General features: G+C 43.0%; 1 protein-coding gene across 6 annotated transcripts in view; it reads left to right on the top strand.

Annotated features, from left to right (window-relative positions):
- pgghg (protein-glucosylgalactosylhydroxylysine glucosidase) overlaps positions 1 to 18987 on the top strand; it is a 26481-nt gene extending 7494 nt beyond the window's left edge. For all 6 annotated transcript variants that reach the window (XM_029759510.1, XM_029759508.1, XM_029759505.1 and 3 more), the window contains 12 exons: positions 1480 to 1661; positions 2146 to 2399; positions 2598 to 2717; positions 3902 to 4033; positions 7109 to 7220; positions 7578 to 7650; positions 13479 to 13615; positions 13812 to 13945; positions 14585 to 14680; positions 15150 to 15247; positions 16099 to 16322; positions 18731 to 18987. In XM_029759510.1, coding sequence (XP_029615370.1) covers positions 1480 to 1661; positions 2146 to 2399; positions 2598 to 2717; positions 3902 to 4033; positions 7109 to 7220; positions 7578 to 7650; positions 13479 to 13615; positions 13812 to 13945; positions 14585 to 14680; positions 15150 to 15247; positions 16099 to 16322; positions 18731 to 18807 — 1639 coding nt within the window. In that variant the 3' untranslated portion in view covers positions 18808 to 18987. The remainder of the gene's footprint in view (positions 1 to 1479; positions 1662 to 2145; positions 2400 to 2597; positions 2718 to 3901; positions 4034 to 7108; positions 7221 to 7577; positions 7651 to 13478; positions 13616 to 13811; positions 13946 to 14584; positions 14681 to 15149; positions 15248 to 16098; positions 16323 to 18730) is intronic.
- The last annotated feature ends 2400 nt before the right edge of the window (positions 18988 to 21387 follow it).

The raw sequence follows: 21387 nt of genomic DNA, 5'->3' as shown, positions 1-21387 counted from the left end.
TCACAGCGCTGGATGATTTCTGCAACTGCACTTGAAGAAACGTTCAAAGTTCTTGACATTTTCCATATTGACTGACCTTCATGTCTTAAAGTAATGATGGACTGTCATTTCTCTTTGCTTATTTGAGCTGTTCTTGACATAATATGGACTTGGTCTTTTACCAAATAGGTCTATCTTCTGTATACCACCCCTACGTGGTAGGGAAATAAAGCATTCAGCATTTAAACAACCTTTCATTGTATTAAATCATTATAGTCTATAAATTACGCATATAGGCTGTGACTTACTTTATAAATTAAATAAAAATGAAAAAATGCCTTATTAGGCTCCGTCTACAGTGCCTTTTTGAATTCATATTTAGAAACAGCAGTTTGGCCAGTCTGTGGCTTCAGGCTCATACGATGGTTCCTGGAGAGCCGGCCAGCAGCAGAGAATATCCTCTCAGCACTTGTAGGGCCACTGGGGATGCTAAACACCCTTTAGGCCTCTCTTGCCAGGCTGGGCAGAGATACCAGAGTTATAGATTTTTTTCTTCCTTAACGTTTTTTTTAGGCAAAATAACACGAAACAAAATGGAAAGCTCCTTTAAAGTTGGAATATGCTAGGTCTATTGGGCCAAAATTAATTATGGCCTATTGTACAGAACAAAAATAAAGGAAACTTTTAAGAGATCAGATAAAAAATTTTAAAAAATTATAAATACTTTGCTACAATGACACACTTATCTATTAGAGGCGGCTTATTGTAGAGAAATGAACATTGTGTTGTGTGACAAAACTGCACATTTTAGAGTGGCCTTTTTTTGTCTCCAGCACAAGGTGCACCTGTGTAATGATCATGCTGTTTAATTAGCTTCTTGATAACCCATCCACCTGACAGGTGTGGCATATCTTGGCGAAGGAGAAATGCTCACTAACAGGGATGTAAACACATTTCTGCACAACATTTGAGAGAATTAAGCTTTTTGTACAGTATGGAACATTTCTGGTATCTTTTATTTCAGCTCATGAAACATGAGACCAACACTTTACATGTTGTGTTTATATTTTAGTTCAGTGTATATTTCCACACTGAGGTTGGAATTCTACTGTGAAAGTATGAAAATTAAGATAATGCCCTTTTAGTGTGCGAGCTGTTTGAAAAGCTGTGACATCACCAGGCGAGTACATTAGTTAATAGACCAATAAGAAAGAGAGTTCCAAACCTCTCAGCCAATAACAGCTAGTTTTCAGTTGTCCCCTCCCCACTCAGACCACTCCCAGACAGTCCCAGCAAAATTCTTGCTTGAGAAATTGTTCTTTGCTAAGAAGATATTTTTGTTTCTTTTTAATAATTTTAAATTAAAAGAATCACAGTAAGGTACTTAATTGTTACCCAGAAATGATTTAATATTGAGATAAAAACTACTGCATTGGACCTTTTTAATACAAAAGGCCCCAGCATTCAGCTCAGCTCACAATCACCCTTTTCCTTCCCTAGTTACATCCAGGGCCACACCACCATGGCGGAAGTCCCTGGTGGCATCTGTCCCAGCGTCCACATCATCTGGACCCCCATCACCCCCTCCCTTACCCTGCTGCCCGACCAGGCTCAGTCCCGCTGGGGGTTCGTGGTGGCAGTGGCGGGCAGTCAGGACAGCGTACAGGCTCACTACGACACAGGTAAAGAAAGGGAGTGTGCTCAACTATCCTCCTGCGTAAAAAAAAATAATAAATAAAATAAAAAAACCAGTGAAAGCTTAAAGTCAACAGTTGCATAATGATGAAAACAGCACTAACTTGGTGAAGTCTCCGCTGCGGTACATCTGGTGGGACATGTCGGACTGAGGCCCGTTTATGACAGAGGTGTGGCATTACTTCGTAATAAGATGACAAGACCAGCCGCGTCTCAAGTTTTTAACGTCAGTTTAACTCGGCCATTGTAGTAGTGATATAGGTGTTAGCGCAGTGAGTACATCATTAGATGTTTTATTTGTTTTTATCATCCAGGACCACTTTGGACACAAGTGTTTTAATTAATACTTCTAAGTCTCTGGGGATACAGTATATTGGACATATTGTTGTTTATGTTTTTTGTTACCAATTTTAAAAAAAATAATAATGAAAATGAAACTTGTCACGGCAACGAGCGTAAACATGTTAACAGCTCTGGAGTTGATGGCCAATGGGAACCTTCGTCCCTCGCACCTCCGGGCGTGGGAGGAGCTGTGGGCGGGCAGCACCCTGGAGTTGACTGGTCCAGACAACCTGAGCAGGGCTCTGATTGGCTGCATGTTCTACCTGCTCAGTGCCTTCCCTTCGTTGCACGAGGCCCCCGGTCATTTCGGCGGGGTCAGTCCTGGGGGGCTGTCTAACGGGGGCTCAGGGCAAGACTACTGGGGACACGTGTTCTGGGACCAGGTGAGGACAACGTTCTGTTTATTTCATGATGTAACTAATGAAGGGACGTGGTTAGTTGACCAATCAGGTGTACTGGATTACAACACATAAGTGGGAACTGGCTGTACTCAAGGAGAGGGTTCATTGTGTTCAGGTAACCCTTACCTATGTGTCTTTTAGTGTGACTGAAATGTCCTTCCCCTCTGTCTCCCTGTATAGGACACTTGGATGTACCCCAGTATTGGTCTCTTCTACCCTCAGTTAGCCCGGGCCGTGCTTGAGTACCGGGTGAGGACAGTGGATGGCGCTAAGGACAATGCTGAGAAGCAAGGCTACAAGGTACAGGATTCTCTCTGAAGCCATGTGTTCGGACACTCCTTATCCACAGTCTCACGATGATCTTCTGGTTGCAAGTTTTAATAGTTGGGTGTCATATTGTGTTGATTTTTAGGTACAGTATAGTGACTAGGATTTCAGCTTCAAGTAGAAGTCTGTATCTTGGTTATGATGTGTGTTGTTGAATGTCATGTGAACGTAAGTTCATTTTAATTTCCTTCAGGAAGTATTCACACCCCTTTGACCTACTCTACATTTTGTTGTTGTTACATCCTGAATTCAAAATGGATTCAATTGATTTTTTTCCCCTTCTTCTTTTCACCTATCTACACACAGTGTTGATACACCATCCAAAGTGTAATTAATAACTTCAACATGCTCAAAGGGATTTTCAATGTCTTCTTTTTTTTTGGGGGGGATTACCCATCTACCAATAGGTGCCCTTCTTTACAAGGCATTGGAAAACCTCCCTGGTCTTTGTGGTTGAATCTGTGTTTAAAATTCACTGCTCGACTGAGGAACCTTCCAGATAATTGTATGTGTTGGATACAGAGATGAGGTATTCATTCAACAATCATCTTAAACACTATTATTGCACACAGAGTGAGTCCATGACACTTATTATGTGACTTGTTAAGCACATTTTTACTCCTGAACTTATTTAGGCTTAAAATAACAACGTGGTTGAATACTTATTATTAACTCAAGGCATTTAATGTTTTATTAATTTGTAAAGATTATGGGGTATCGTGTGTAGACCAGTGACACAAAATCTACATTTACATTTAAGTCATTTAGCAGACGCTCTTATCCAGAGCGACTTACTAAATGTAATCCATTTTAAATTCAGGCTGTAACACAACAACATGTGGAAAAAGTCCAGGGGTGTGAATACTTCCTGAAGACACTGTTTGTGGTCCCACAGGATCACACATCACACACTAAAAATACATGTCCTCACTGTACTTATAGGTGTGATGTGTTTGTAGTGTAGTGTATTATAGTGTAGTGTATGTAGTGTAGTGGTTTGTAGTGTATTATAGTGTAGTGCAGTGTAGTGGTTTGTAGTGGTTTATAGTGTAGTGTAGTGGTTTGTAGTGTATTATAGTGTGTGTAGTGTAGTGGTTTGTAGTGAATGTGGGTCAGTGTGTTCCGTTCTGATGAAAGAGAGATTGTTGTCCAACCAGGGACTAAAGTTCCCGTGGGAAAGTGCTGTGTCGGGGAGAGAGGTGTGTCCTGAAGATATATACGGACAACAAGAGATCCACATCAACGGAGACGTTACTCTGGCCTTCCAACACTACCTCTACCTCACAGAGGTAACACCTTACCCCAACACTACCTCACACAGGTAACCCCTAACCCCAACACTACCTCACACAGGTAACACCTAACCCCAACACTACCTCACACAGGTAACACCTAACCCCAACACTACCTCTACCTCACACAGGTAACACCTAACCCCAACACTACCTGTACCTCACACAGGTAACACTTAACCCCAACACTACCTCTACCTCACACAGGTAACACCTAACCCCAACACTACCTCACACAGGTAACACCTAACCCCAACACTACCTCACACAGGTAACACCTAACCGCAACACTACCTCTACCTCACACAGGTAACACCTAACCCCAACACTACCTCTACCTCACACAGGTAACACCTAACCCCAACACTACCCCTATCTCACACAGGTAACACCTAACCCCAACACTACCTCACACAGGTAACACCTAACCCCAACACTACCTCACACAGGTAACACCTAACCCCAACACTACCTGTACCTCACACAGGTAACACCTAACCCCAACACTACTTCTACCTCACACAGGTAACACCTGACCCCGACACTACCTCTACCTCACACAGGTAACCCCTAACCCCAACACTACCTCTACCTTACACAGGTAACCCCTAACCCCAACACTACCTCACACAGGTAACACATAACCCCAACACTACCTCACACAGGTAAAACCTAACCCCAACACTACCTCACACAGGTAACACCTAACCCCAACACTACCTCACACAGGTAACACCTAACCCCAACACTACCTCACACAGGTAAAACCTAACCCCAACACTACCTCACACAGGTAACACCTAACCCCAACACTACCTCTACCTCACACAGGTAACAGCTAACCCCAACACTACCTCACACAGGTAACACCTAACCCCAACACTACCTCTACCTCACACAGGTAACACCTAACCCCAACACTACCTCTACCTCACACAGGTAACACCTAACCCCAACACTACCTCACACAGGTAACACCTCACCCCAACACTACCTCACACAGGTAACCCCTAACCCCACCTCTACCTCACACAGGTAACACCTAACCCCAACACTACCTCTACCTCACACAGGTTACACCTGACCCCAACACTACCTCACACAGGTAACACCTAACCCCAACACTACCTCTACCTCACACAGGTAACCCCTAACCCCAACACTACCTCACACAGGTAACACCTAACCCCAACACTACCTCACACAGGTAACACCTAACCCCAACACTACCTCTACCTCACACAGGTTACACCTAACCCCAACACTACCTCTACCTCACACAGGTAACACCTAACCCCAACACTACCTCTACCTCACACAGGTTACACCTAACCCCAACACTACCTCACACAGGTAACACCTAACCCCAACACTACCTCTACCTCACACAGGTAACCCCTAACCCCAACACTACCTCTACCTTACACAGGTAACCCCTAACCCCAACACTACCTCACACAGGTAAAACCTGACCCCAACACTACCTCTACCTTACACAGGTAACCCCTAACCCCAACACTACCTTACACAGGTAACCCCTAACCCCAACACTACCTCACACAGGTAACACCTAACCCCAACACTACCTTACACAGGTAACACCTAACCCCAACACTACCTCACACAGTTAACACCTAACCCCAACACTACCTCACACAGGTAACCCCTAACCCCAACACTACCTCACAGAGGTAACATCTAACCCCAACTCTACCTCACACAGGTAACACATAACCCCAACACTACCTCTACCTCACACAGGTAACACCTAACCCCAACACTACCTCACACAGGTAACACCTAACCGCAACACTACCTCTACCTCACACAGGTAACACCTAACCCCAACACTACCTCTACCTCACACAGGTAACCCCTAACCCCAACACTACCTCTACCTCACACAGGTAACACCTAACCCCAACACAACCTCACACAGGTAACACCTAACCCCAACACTACCTCTACCTCACACAGGTAACACCTAACCCCAACACTACCTCACACAGGTAAAACCTAAGCCCAACACTACCTCACACAGGTAACACCTAACCCCAACACTACCTCTACCTCACACAGGTAACACCTAACCCCAACACTACCCCTACCTCACACAGGTAAAACCTGACCCCAACACTACCTCACACAGGTAACACAGAACCCCAACACTACCTCACACAGGTAACACCTAACCCCAACACTACCTCACACAGGTAACACCTGACCCCAACACTACCTCACACAGGTAACACCTAACCCCAACACTACCTCTACCTTACACAGGTAACCCCTAACCCCAACACTACCTCTACCTCACACAGGTAACACCTAACCCCAACACTACCTCTACCTCACACAGGTAACACCTAACCCCAACACTACCTCTACCTTACACAGGTAACGCCTAACCCCAACACTACCTCTACCTTACACAGGTAACCCCTAACCCCAACACTACCTCACACAGGTAAAACCTGACCCCAACACTACCTCTACCTTACACAGGTAACCCCTAACCCCAACACTACCTTACACAGGTAACCCCTAACCCCAACACTACCTCACACAGGTAACACCTGACCCCAACACTACCTCACACAGGTAACACCTGACCCCAACACTACCTCACACAGGTAACACCTGACCCCAACACTACCTCACACAGGTAACACCTAACCCCAACACTACCTCACACAGGTAACACCTCACCCAACACTACCTCACACAGGTAACCCCTGACCCCAACACTACCTCACACAGGTAACACCTGACCCCAACACTACCTCACACAGGTAACACCTGACCCCAACACTACCTTACACAGGTAACCCCTAACCCCAACACTACCTCACACAGGTAACACCTGACCCCAACACTACCTCACACAGGTAACCCCTAACCCCAACACTACCTTACACAGGTATGGTCACATCTAGGCCAGTCATCCACACTCACAGCTGGGCCTAGTTATTTTGTGATCTGAAAGGTAGGCCCAGGTATTAGCAGTGTAGTGGTGGCTGGTTCCACCATATTACCTACACTTTAAAGACCTGCAACCTGTCTTTCTTCTAGGACATGTCCATGTTCACAGAGGGGCGTGGCAGCGAAGTGATTTGGGGCGTGGCTGATTACTGGGTTTCCAGGGTAACCTGGAGCGCTGAAGAACAGAACTACCACATCTTAGGTAAAGGGACACTCAGTAAATATATTGTTTAGAAATAGTCATGCCAGCTTATTGCTAGTGCTAACTTTAAGGATAGCTAGTTTGAGGAAAAATGTACTTACTATGACTGTGATATTTGGTTGTCTCACCTGTGGTTATGTCACCGGGCCATCTTAAAATGAATCCACTGACTGTAAATCACGCTGGATAAGAGCGTCTGTTAAATGACTAACATGTCATGCAAATGTATTGCAACTGATTTCGTTGTCATGTAGACGAGGTAAGCTGTTTGGCTAGTGGTCGTAGCGACCCTGTTGCCTGAGTAAACACGAGTAAACGAGACATTTACAAAAGTATCTCTGTCTGTTTTTCTGCCAGGTGTCATGCCTCCAGATGAGTATTACTACAACGTCAACAACTCGGTGTACACAAACACTGTGGCCAAGTTCAGGTATGTAACACACCAGAGGGGTGTCTAACGAAGCAAGCTACTGTGCATTCGGAAAGTATTCAGACCACTTTACTTTTTCCCCAATTTGTTAACGTTATAGCCTTATTCTAAAATGTATTAAATTAAAACAATTTCCTCATCAATCTAAACACAATATCCCATAATGGCAGAGCAAAAACAGGTTTTTAGACATTTTTGCAAATTTTGTAAAAATAAAAAGCAGAAATAGCTTATTTACGTAAGTATTCAGACCCTTCGCTATGAGATTCTAAATTGAACTCAGGTGCATCCTGTTTCCATTGATCATCCTAGAGATGTTTCTACAACTTGACTGGAGTCCACCTGTGGTAAATTCAATTGATTGGACATGATTTGGAAAGGCACACACCTGTCTATATAAGGTCCCACAGTTGACAGTGAATGTCAGAGCAGAAACCAAAGCCATGAGGTTGAAGGAATTGTCCTTAGAGCTCTGAGACAGGATTGTGTCGAGGCACAGATCTGGGGAAGGGTACCAAAACATTTCTGCAGCATTGAAGGTCCCCAAGGACACATTGGCCTCCATCATTCTGAAATGGAAGAAGTTTGGAACCTCCAAGACTCTTCCTAGAGGTGGCCGCCCGGCCAAACTGAGCAATCGGAGGAGAATGTCCTTGGTCAGGGAGGTGACCAACAACCCACTGGTCACTCTGACAGAGCTCTAGTTCCTCTGTGGAGATGGGAGAAACTTCCAGAAGGACAACCATCTCTGTAGCACTCCACCAATCAGGTCTTTATGGTAGAGTGGCCAGACTGAAGCCACTCCTCAGTAAAAGGCACATGACAGCCCATTTGGAGTTTACCAAAAAGGCACCTAAAGGACTCTGACCATGAGAAACAAGATTCTCTGGTCTGATGAAACCAATATTGAACTCTTTGGCCTGAATGCCAAGCGTCATGTCTGGAGAAAACCTGGCACCATCCCTACAGTGAAACATGGTGGTGGCAGCATCATGCTGTGGGGATGTTTTTCAGCAGCAGGGACTAGTCAGGATTGAGGTACAGAGAGATCCTTGATGAAAACCTGCTCCAGAGCTCTCAGGACCTCAGACTGGGGCGAAGGTTCACCTTCCAACGGGACAACGACACTAAGCACACAGCCAAGACAACGCAGGAGTGGCTTCGGGACAAGTCTCAATTTCCTTGAGTGGCCCAACCAGAGCCTGGACTTGAACCCAATCGAACATCTCTGGAGTGGCTAACTGGGCTATCTGCATTGTGTCCCACCACACGCCAACCCCTTTTTTACGCTACTGCAACTCTCTGTTCATCATATATGCATAGTCACTTTAACCATATCTACATGTACATACTACCTCAATCAGCCTGACTAACCGGTGTCTGTATGTAGCCTCTCTACTGTATATAGCCTCTCTACTGTATATAGCCTCTCTACTGTATACAGCCTCTCTACTGTATATAGCCTCTCTACTGTATATAGCCTCTCTACTGTATACAGCCTCTCTACTGTATACAGCCTCTCTACTGTATGTAGCCTCGCTACTTTTATAGCCTCTCTACTGTATATAGCCTCTCTACTGTATATAGCCTCTCTACTGTATATAGCCTCTCTACTGTATATAGCCTCGCTACTGTATATAGTCTCGCTGCTGTTTATAGCCTCGCTACTGTTTATAGCCTCGCTACTGTATATAGCCTCTCTACTGTATATAGCCTCTCTACTGTATATAGCCTCTCTACTGTATATAGCCTCTCTACTGTATATAGCCTCGCTACTGTATATAGCCTCTCTACTGTATATAGCCTCGCTACTGTATATAGCCTCTCTACTGTATATAGCCTCTCTACTGTATATAACCTCTCTACTGTATATAGCCTCTCTACTGTATATAGCCTCTCTACTGTATATAGCCTCTCTACTGTATATAACCTCTCTACTGTATATAGCCTCTCTACTGTATATAGCCTCTCTACTGTATATAACCTCTCTACTGTATATAGCCTCTCTACTGTATATAGCCTCTCTACTGTATATAGCCTCTCTACTGTATATAGCCTCTCTACTGTATATAACCTCTCTACTGTATATAGCCTCTCTACTGTATATAGCCTCTCTACTGTATAGCCTCTCTACTGTATATAGCCTCTCTACTGTATATAACCTCTCTACTGTATATAGCCTCTCTACTGTATATAGCCTCTCTACTGTATATAGCCTCTCTACTGTATATAACCTCTCTACTGTATGTAGCCTCTCTACTGTATATAGCCTCTCTACTGTATATAGCCTCTCTACTGTATATAGCCTCTCTACTGTTATAGCCTCTCTACTGTATATAGCCTCTACTGTATATAGCCTCTCTACTGTATATAACCTCTCTACTGTATATAGCCTCTCTACTGTATATAGCCTCTACTGTATATAGCCTCTCTACTGTATATAGCCTCTCTACTGTATATAGCCTCTCTACTGTATATAGCCTCTACTGTATATAGCCTCTCTACTGTATATAGCCTCTCTACTGTATATAGCCTCTCTACTGTATATAGCCTCGCTACTGTATATAGCCTCTCTACTGTATATAGCCTCTCTACAGTATATAGCCTCTCTACTGTATATAGCCTGTATTTTTACTGTTGTTTTATTTCTTTACCTACCTATTATTCACCTAATACCTTTTTTGCACTGTTGGTTAGAGCCTGTAAGTAAACATTTCACTGTGAGGTCTACTACACCTGTTGTAGTCAGCATTTCACTGTGAGGTCTACTACACCTGTTGTAGTCAGCATTTCACTGTGAGGTCTACACCTGTTGTATTCAGCATTTCACTGTAAGGTCTACTACACCTGTTGTATTCAGCATTTCACTGTAAGGTCTACTACACCTGTTGTAGTCAGCATTTCACTGTGAGGTCTACTACACCTGTTGTAGTCAGCATTTCACTGTGAGGTCTACCTACACCTGTTGTATTCAGCATTTCACTGTGAGGTCTACTACACCTGTTGTAGTCAGCATTTCACTGTGAGGTCTACTACACCTGTTGTATTCAGCATTTCACTGTAAGGTCTACACCTGTTGTATTCAGCGTTTCACTGTAAGGTCTACACCTGTTGTATTCAGCATTTCACTGTGAGGTCTACTACACCTGTTGTATTCAGCATTTCACTGTAAGGTAACCTGTTGTATTCAGCATTTCACTGAGGTCTACTACACCTGTTGTATTCAGCATTTCACTGTGAGGTCTACACCTGTTGTAGTCAGCATTTCACTGTAAGGTCTACTACACCTGTTGTATTCAGCGTTTCACTGTAAGGTCTACTACACCTGTTGTATTCAGCATTTCACTGTGAGGTCTACTACACCTGTTGTATTCAGCATTTCACTGTGAGGTCTACTACACCTGTTGTATTCAGCATTTCACTGTAAGGTAACCTGTTGTATTCAGCATTTCACTGAGGTCTACTACACCTGTTGTATTCAGCATTTCACTGTAAGGTAACCTGTTGTATTCAGTATTTCACTGAGGTCTACTACACCTGTTGTATTCAGCATTTCACTGTAAGGTCTACTACACCTGTTGTATTCAGCATTTCACTGTAAGGTCTACTACACCTGTTGTATTCAGCATTTCACTGTAAGGTCTAATACACCTGTTGTATTCAGCATTTCACTGTAAGGTCTAATACACCTATTGTATTCAGCATTTCACTGTAAGGTCTACTACACCTGTTGTATTCAGCATTTCACTGTGAGGTCTACTACACCTGTTGTATTCAGCATTTCACTGTGAGGTCTACTACACCTGTTGTATTCAGCATTTCACTGTAAGGTCACCTGTTGTATTCAGCATTTCACTGTAAGGTCTACACCTGTTGTATTCAGCATTTCACTGTAAGGTCACCTGTTGTATTCAGCATTTCACTGTGAGGTCTACTACACCTGTTGTATTCAGCATTTCACTGTGAGGTCTACTACACCTGTTGTATTCAGCATTTCACTGTAAGGTCACCTGTTGTATTCAGCATTTCACTGTGAGGTCTACACCTGTTGTATTCAGCATTTCACTGTGAGGTCTACTACACCTGTTGTATTCAGCATTTCACTGTGAGGTCTACTACACCTGTTGTATTCAGCATTTCACTGTGAGGTCTACTACACCTGTTGTATTCAGCATTTCACTGTGAGGTCTACACCTGTTGTATTCAGCATTTCACTGTAAGGTCTACTACACCTGTTGTATTCAGCATTTCACTGTGAGGTCTACTACACCTGTTGTATTCAGCATTTCACTGTGAGGTCTACTACACCTGTTGTATTCAGCATTTCACTGTAAGGTCACCTGTTGTATTCAGCATTTCACTGTGAGGTCTACTACACCTGTTGTATTCAGCATTTCACTGTAAGGTCTACTACACCTGTTGTATTCAGCATTTCACTGTAAGGTCTACTACACCTGTTGTATTCAGCATTTCACTGTGAGGTCTACTACACCTGTTGTATTCAGCATTTCACTGTGAGGTCTACTACACCTGTTGTATTCAGCATTTCACTGAAAGGTCTACTACACCTGTTGTATTCAGCATTTCACTGTAAGGTCTACTACACCTGTTGTATTCAGCATTTCACTGTAAGGTCTACACCTGTTGTATTCAGCATTTCACTGTAAGGTCTACTACACCTGTTGTATTCAGCATTTCACTGTGAGGTCTACACCTGTTGTATTCAGCATTTCACTGTAAGGTCTACACCTGTTGTATTCAGCGCACGTGACAACTTTGATTTGATTTGAATACGACTGATTATATATTTTTTTGAATAGAAGGGGAGAAAAGAGTGGGTGTCACGTCCTGACCCTAGGAAGATGTAATTTTCTATAGTAGAGTAAGTCAGGGCGTGACAGGGGACGTTTTGGGGTTTTCTATTTCTATGTTTAAGTTATAGTTTTTCTATTTCTATGTTGGGGTTGTTTGGGTTGATTTTCAATTGGAGGTAGCTGATCCTCGTTGTCTCTGATTGGAGATCATATTTAAGTAGGGGCTTTTCTTCCTGGGTTTTTGTGGATAGTTGTTTTCCGTTTAGTCTAGTGTACCTTTACGGAACTGTTGTTGGTCGTTTGTTGTTTTGTTAAGTGTATACGTTACAGTGTGGGGGGGGGGAGGTGCTTGGGCATTGATGAGCACACCAAAGACAGCATTAACGATCAGTAAATCAAATAAAGACGGCACTTCTAAAAGTCCATTTCACACCAATGGGTTGATGTTTCAGCGTTGTCTCCATGAAGAGTTCGGTGTTCGACTAGCCATGTGTGACATGCACACGCAGTTACAAGCCTGCTAGAGTTAGCAGCAGGAGGGCGAGCAATATCCAGCGACGTTGTACGGATGAAGCCTGAGCTGGAATGTGAAGCTAACTGAAGCTGGTTAGTGTTAGAGAAGCGTGAGCTGGAATGTGAAGCTAACTGAAGCTGGTTAGTGTTAGAGAAGCCTGAGCTGGAATGTGAAGCTAACTGAAGCTGGTTAGTGTTAGAGAAGCGTGAGCTGGAATGTGAAGCTAACTGAAGCGACATTTCAGTTACTGTCCCAACGCTATTAACCGCTAGGCTACCTGCCGTTACGTGGCTATTTCCTGAGGATACCCCCCCCCTCAGGTATTTCCCAATCTCAGGTTAATTTCCATAGACCTTATTCATTTGGAAGCCATCGTCGTTCCACATCCAGGCTTGCCGGTTTAGAAGCGGAAGCTCCCTCTTTGTTTTTTTGTTTTTTTAAGTCTATGGAAAACGTAAATAGTAACATCAACTACTTTCTTTCTCATCTCTTACCCCCAGTCTTGAGTTTGCTGTGGAGTTGGCTGCCTTGCTGAAGTACCCTGCCCCTCAGGAGTGGCAGCAGGTAGCCGACAAGATCAAAATCCCTTTCGACCAGAAGCAGAAATACCATCCTGAATATGACGGCTACAAAAAAGGCGAGTCTTGCCCACTGCCCAGTTCACTTAGTCGCTCGCTTTACCATATGGATAGCTCTTTTTTTTATGTCTGTTTAAAGGTGTAATATCAAATAGAGCTTGTCCAGTCATTTCAGTAATAAGGACATGTAACACATGCAGTATCATTGAGTCTCCGCTTTTTAAAGTTTTTTTTTTTTTACTTTCTTTCTCCCAGGACAATTTGTGAAGCAGGCTGACACAGTGATGCTTGGCTATCCCCTGGGTCTACCTATGACCCCTGAGGTCAGGAGAAATGACCTGGAGTTCTACGAGGCTGTTACAGACCCTGGTGGACCAGCTATGACATGGGTACGTCACATACTGGTATTACCACGCACTGCCAAGAACGGGTCAATATATCAACTGTACTGTTGAAGGGGGTACCCTACCTACAAAAAGGACTTTATAACACACCGCGCATTCATAAGCCATACATAACCCATTCGTAAGCAGTACATAAGCATTTTTTTTCCTACTTGCTAATGAATGCAGTATGTGTGTATTAGGAATGTGTTCTGAAATTCTTACTGGTAGAAGAGGGTTACTCACTTGGGGGTGTAGGAGAGGGCTACTCCTTCTGAGGGGTGTAGGAGAGGGTTCCTGTCCTCCTGAGGGGTGTAGGAGAGGGTTCCTGTCCTCCTGAGGGGTGTAGGAGAGGGCTACTCCTCCTGAGTGGTGTAGGAGAGGGTTCCTGTCCTCCTGAGGGGTGTAGGAGAGGGTTACTCCTCCTGAGGGGTGTAGGAGAGGGTTCCTGTCCTCCTGAGGGGTGTAGGAGAGGGTTCCTGTCCTGAGTGGTGTAGAGGTCTAAGGCGCTGCATCGACGTCACTACAGCCTAGGGTTAGATCCCATATATAATATATCATCTTTTTTTTTTTAAAGACGAGTTTTACCAAGTTGGGGATGTTGAAGCCCATTTGTCAAGTGTGTTTGTCTCTGTATTCTGCCAGGGTATGTTTGCCGTGGGCTGGCTGGAGCTGGGGGAGGTGGAGAAGGCTGGGCATCTACTCCAGAAGTGTTTCAAAAATATCCAGGGACCATTCCAGGTCAGAAGGGGAAAACGCTCTGTCTCTCTCTCTCTCTTTCTCTCTGTCTCTGTCTCTCTATCTCTGTCTCTCTCTGTCTCTCTCTGTGTCTCTCTCTGTCTCTCTCTCTGTCTCTCTCTCTTCTCTGTCTCTCTCTCTCTCTCTCTGTCTCTCTCTGTCTCTCTCTCTCTCTCTCTCTCTCTCTCTCTCTGTCTCTCTCTCTGTCTCTCTGTCTCTCTATCTCTGTCTCTCTCTCTGTCTCTATATCTCTCTGTCTCTGTCTCTATATCTCTGTCTCTATATCTCTATATCTCTGTCTCTATATCTCTCTCTCTCTGTCTCTATATCTCTCTCTCTGTCTCTCTCTCTCTCTCTCTCTGTCTCTCTCTCTCTCTCTCTGTCTCTCTCTCTCTCTCTCTGTCTCTCTTCTGTCTGTCTCTCTCTCTCTCTGTCTCACACACTCAGTATGTGTCACATTAATGTGTCTCAGGTATGGAGTGAATCGTCTGATGGTTCTGGGGCGGTGAACTTTCTCACTGGTATGGGAGGATTCCTGCAGGCTGTTCTGTTTGGTTACACTGGATTCAGGTCAGTTATATCCTCCACCATACACATCACTTGGCTTGAAACCAAACTGTCATAGAGTGGCATCATAAGACGTACATTACACATTCTGCAGTAATAGTATATGTACCTACTTACTTTCTTAAAGACATTCTCCGGTACTTTTGTATACTTTTTAGACAGTAGATCTGAAAGTAGCGCTGTCTCTCTGTGTCTCTCTGTGTCTCTCTGTCTCTCTGTGTCTCTCTGTCTGCCTCTGTGTGTCTCTCTGTCTGCCTCTGTGTGTCTCTCTGTCTGTCTCTCTGTGTCTCTCTCTCTGTCTCTGTCGCTGTCTCTCTCTCTGTCTCTCTTTGTCTCTCTCTTTGTCTCTCTCTATCTCTGTCTCTCTCTCTGTTGTGTCGACTGAGCCGTTGGGCCCGCCCTACAACCTCATTGGGTAACGCTGGGCAGGCCTCTTGCTAGCTGTCACTCAAATGTGAGGGGCTGAAGCTCATTGGCTAGAAATTTGTAAGTCGCTCTAGATAAGAGCGTCTGCTAAATGACGTAAATGTAAATGTAGAACTCCAATTGCTAGGGGGCTGGCCCACGTGGGGAGAAGTGTATGGGGAAATGGTGAATCATAGCTTCAAGAAAACTGTCGCTTTCAAACTAGGGACTTTGTGGATAATTGAGGTTAGACAGTAATTATGCTCATAGATTATGAATGAATGATCTACACATTGACACATCAGCCATCAAAGGTTTAAAAAAAGACTTTCTTAGTGTCCAAAGTACCAGAGAATGTCTTTAACTGTTGGGACATAAGGTAACAATGAGCTCCTCAGTGAGGGCATCTGCAGTATGTACCCTTCTCTCTTTTTCATTTTCCATCTCAGAGTACAGAAAGATTGTCTGGCCTTCGCCCCTTCCATCCCTGAGGACATCACTCAGCTGTGTATCCGGGGGGTCAGTTACCTGGGCAACAAGATGGACTGGCTGGTGAGGGGACAGGAAGTTTACATCATACTGAGAGAGGGAGCAAAGCATGCTGGGAATACCAAACCCTGCGCTCTGCAGGTGGTCCTCAAGAACTCTGGGACCAAGATCCCCCTTATACCAGGTAATCTCTATTCTATTCTACCATCATCACAAATGCTGAAACTGAGCCTTCAAATACTGTATGGATATTACAGTAAAGTTATAATTAAATACTGTATGGATATTACAGTAAAGTTATAAATACTGTATGGATATTACAGTAAAGTTATAAATACTGTATGGATATTACAGTAAAGTTATAATTAAATACTGTATGGATATTACAGTAAAGTTATAAATACTGTATGGATATTACAGTAAAGTTATAAATACTGTATGGATATTACAGTAAAGTTATAATTAAATACTGTATGGATATTACAGTAAAGTTATAATTAAATACTGTATGGATATTACAGTAAAGTTATAATTAAATACTGTATGGATATTACAGTAAAGTTATAATTAAATACTGTATGGATATTACAGTAAAGTTATAAATGCTGTATGGATATTATAGTAAAGTTATAAATACTGTATGGATATTACAGTAAAGTTATAAATACTGTATGGATATTACAGTAAAGTTATAAATGCTGTATGGATATTATAGTAAAGTTATAAATACTGTATGGATATTATAGTAAAGTTATAAATACTGTATGGATATTACAGTAAAGTTATAATTAAATACTGTAATGATATTACAGTAAAGTTATAATTACTGTATGATATTACAGTAAAGTTATAATTATTGTGCTGAAATCAATCATGTTATGAAGGCACACACACACATTCAGATTTTGTCGTTGTTTTAGGGTGAGGAAAAATCGGTAACACTTTACTTGCAACCTAGCGTCATAACGCGTTATGTAAGGGTCATAATATGTCATAACACATATATTTAGATCTGTTGTGACATAAACATAAAAAGAAACATCCCTTTTTCAGGACCCTGTCTTTGAAAGATCATTTGTAAAAATTCAAATAACTTCACAGATCTTCATTGTAAAGGGTTTAAACACTGTTTTCCATGCTTGTTCAATGAACCATAAACAATTAATGAACATGCACCTGTGGAACGGTCGTTAAGACACTAACAGCTTACAGACGGTAGGCAATTAAGGTCACAGTTATGAAAACTTAGGACACTAAAGAGGCCTTTCTACTGACTCTGGAAAAACACCAAAAGAAAGATGCCCAGGGTCCCTGCTCATCTGCGTGAACGTGCCTTAGGCATGCTGCAAGGAGGCATGAGGACTGCAGATGTGGCCAGGGCAATAAACTACAATGTCCGTACTGTGAGATGTCTAAGACAGGGCTACAGGGAGACAGGACGGACAGCTGATCGTCCTCGCAGTGGCAGGCCACGTGTAACAACACCTGCACAGGATCGGTACATCTGAACATCACACCTGCGGGACAGGTACAGGATGGCAACAACAACTGCCCGAGTCACACCAGGAACTCACAATCCCTCCATCAGTGCTCAGACTGTCCGCAATAGGCTGAGAGAGGCTGGACTGAGGGCTTGTAGGCCTGTTGTAAGGCAGGTCCTCACCAGACATCACCAGCAACAACGTCGCCTATGGGCACAAACCCACCGTCGCTGGACCAGACAGGACTGGCAAAAAGTGCTCTTCACTGACGAGTCGCGGTTTTGTCTCACCAGGGGTGATGGTCGGATTTGCGTTTATCGTCGAAGGAATGAGCGTTACACTGAGGCCTGTACTCTGGAGCGGGATCGATTTGGAGGTGGAGGGTCCGTCATGGTCTGGGGCGGTGTGTCACAGCATCATCGGACTGAGCTTGTCGTCATTGCAGGCTATCTGGGAAGACATCCTCTACCCTTCCTGCAGGCTCTTCCTGACATGATCCTCCAGCATGACAATGCCACCAGCCATACTGCTCGTTCTGTGTGGGACTTCCTGCAAGACAGGAATGTCAGTGTTCTGCCATGGCCAGCGACGAGCCCAGATCTCAATCCCATTGAGCACGTCTGGGACCTGTTGGATTAGAGGGTGAGGGCTAGGGCCATTCCCCCCCAGAAATGTCCGGGAACTTGCAGGTGCCTTGGTGGAAGAGTGGGGTAACATCTCACAGCGAGAACTGGCAAATCGGGTGCAGTCCATGAGGAGGAGATGCACTGCAGTACTTAATGCAGCTGGTGGCCACACCAGATACTGACCGTTACTTTTGATTTTGACCCCCCCCTTTGTTCAGGGACACATTATTCCATTGCTGTTAGTCACATGTCTGTGGAACTTGTTCAGTTTATGTCTCAGTTGTTGAATCTTGTTATGTTCATACAAATATTTACACATGTTAAGTTTGCCTGAAAATAAACGCAGTTGACAGTGAGAGGACGTTTCTTTTTACGCTGAGTTTATATTGCGTTATTTTATGGCTGGTTATGACACCTGGTTAATATAAATATAATAAATAAATAAATAAATAAATAAAGGTCATTATGTTTGTTTGTTTCCTCAGGAAAACCAGTGACTTTCCCACGGGAGTCTGGAATGATCTGTAAAGTGGATCGTGCCCTATCCTGCTGGCCCATGTGAGGACCATCCTTGTCAAACCCCATCGCCTTCTATCTACAGTACCTTCTATCTACAGTACCTTCTATCTACAGTACAGTACTTTCTATCTACAGTACAGTGCCTTCTATCTACAGTACAGTGCCTTCTATCTACAGTGCCTTCTATCTACAGTACAGTACCTTCTATCTACAGTACAGTACCTTCTATCTACAGTACAGTGCCTTCTATCTACAGTACCTTCTATCTACAGTACAGTACCTTCTATCTACAGTACAGTACCTTCTATCTACAGTACAGTGCCTTCTATCTACAGTACAGTACCTTCTATCTACAGTACAGTACCTTCTATCTACAGTACCTTCTATCTACAGTACAGTACCTTCTACCTACAGTACAGTACCTTCTATCTACAGTACCTTCTATCTACAGTACCTTCTACCTACAGTACCTTCTATCTACAGTACAGTACCTTCTACCTACAGTACAGTACCTTCTATCTACAGTACCTTCTATCTACAGTACAGTACCTTCTATCTACAGTACAGTGCCTTCTATCTACAGTACAGTACCTTCTACCTACAGTACAGTGCCTTCTATCTACAGTACAGTACCTTCTATCTACAGTACCTTCTACCTACAGTACAGTACCTTCTATCTACAGTACAGTACCTTCTATCTACAGTACCTTCTATCTACAGTACAGTACCTTCTATCTACAGTACCTTCTATCTACAGTACAGTACCTTCTATCTACAGTACAGTACCTTCTATCTACAGTACCTTCTACCTACAGTACAGTACCTTCTATCTACAGTACAGTACCTTCTATCTACAGTACAGTGCCTTCTATCTACAGTACCTTCTATCTACAGTACAGTACCTTCTATCTACAGTACCTTCTATCTACAGTGCCTTCAGAAAGTATTCACACCCCTGAACTTTTACCACATTTTGTTGTGTTACAAAGTGGGATTAAAATGGATTGAATTGCCTTTTTTTTGGTAAACGATCTATACAAAATACTCAAAAATAAATGTATGGAAAATAAAACACTAATGTATCTTGACTACAACAATTAAAGCAGTGAGTCTTTCTGGGTAAGTCGGTAAAGCTTTGCACGTCTGGATTGTACAAAATTTTTACATTATTCTTCAAAAAATTCTTCATGCGTTGTCAAGTTGGTTGTTAATCATTGCTAGACGGCCATTTTCAAGGAAGTCCAAACTGTAACTAGGCTCAGTAACATTCAATGTGGTCTTGGTAAGCAACTCCAGTGTATATTTGCAGACTGAACCAAGTTTTCCTCTAGGATTTTGCCGGTGGCTTAGCTCTATTACGTTTCTTTTTATCCTGAAAAACTCTCTAGTCCATGCCGATGACAAGCATATCCATAACATGATGCAGCCACCACCATGCTTGAAAATATGAAGAGTGGTACTCAGTGATGTGTTGGATTTGCCCCAAACATAATTTCTGTGACACATTTTATTTTATTTTTTTTCAGTATTGCTTTATTGCCTTGTTTGCAAACAGGATGCATGTTTTGGAAAATGTTTATTCTGTACAGGTTTCCTTCTTTTCATTCTGTTATTTATGTTAGTATTGGGGAGTAACTACAGTGCTGTTGATCCATCCACAGTTTTCTCCCGTCACAACCTTTAAACTCTGTTATTGTTTTAAAGTCACCATTGGCCTCATGGTGAAATATCTGATCAGTTTCCTTCCTCTCCGACAACTGAGTTAGGAAGGACGCCTGTATCTTTGTAGTGACTGGGTGTATTTATACACCATCCAAAGTGTAATTAATAACTTCACCGTGCTCAAAGGGATATTCAATGTCTGCTTCTTCTTTTTTTTTTACCCATCTGCCAATAGGTGCCCTTCTTTGCAAACCATTGGAAAACCTCCCTGCTGACATAATTCCACTTTGACATTATGGAGTATTGTGTGTAGATAGATCAGTGACACAAAATCTCAATTTATTTCATTTTAAATTCAGGCTGTAACACAACAAAATGTGGAAAAAGTTAAGGGGTGTAAATACTTCCTGAAGACACTGAACCTATATGTCATTATGTGAGTCCCAAATGGCACCCTATTCCCTTTATAAAGTAAGTAGTCTTGTCTGAACCAGAATGTCCCGTAGGACAGGAGCCTGTCTCCTGTTTCTGTAGCGTGAGGCAGCTTGATGTACAGCTGGAAAGGACGCTAGCCTATCGCAGGGCCCGTAGCCCAAAGTAACGCACAATAGACTGCCATTTGGGACTCATTGTTATTCCTGGTTTATTCATGCACTGGAAATAATTTTCTGTGTATAACAAGGATTTCATCTATTGTGACTTAAACCATGTATTTTGTGTGACTTACTTGATTTGTATTCACATCTCAGTAAATGTACTGTATGTTTGTAGAGATGGATCAAATGCCTTTTTATACTGATATACTTTAAGCTGCAATAAAATATACATTTGTTATGAGAACATTTCGTTTTTCGTGAGTGATCTTTTTCATTAAAACATCTTGTAGCATGGACTCATTGGAAAATTAAAGAAGAAATTGTGTATTATGCAATTATTTTGACCATACATATCCCTAATATTT

The sequence above is a fragment of the Salmo trutta genome, chromosome 7, assembly GCF_901001165.1.
Source record: "Salmo trutta chromosome 7, fSalTru1.1, whole genome shotgun sequence".
NCBI classification, from domain to species: Eukaryota; Metazoa; Chordata; class Actinopteri; order Salmoniformes; family Salmonidae; genus Salmo; species Salmo trutta.
The sequence above is the reverse complement of the archived record's forward strand: the minus strand, read 5'-3'. Positions and strand labels throughout refer to the sequence as shown.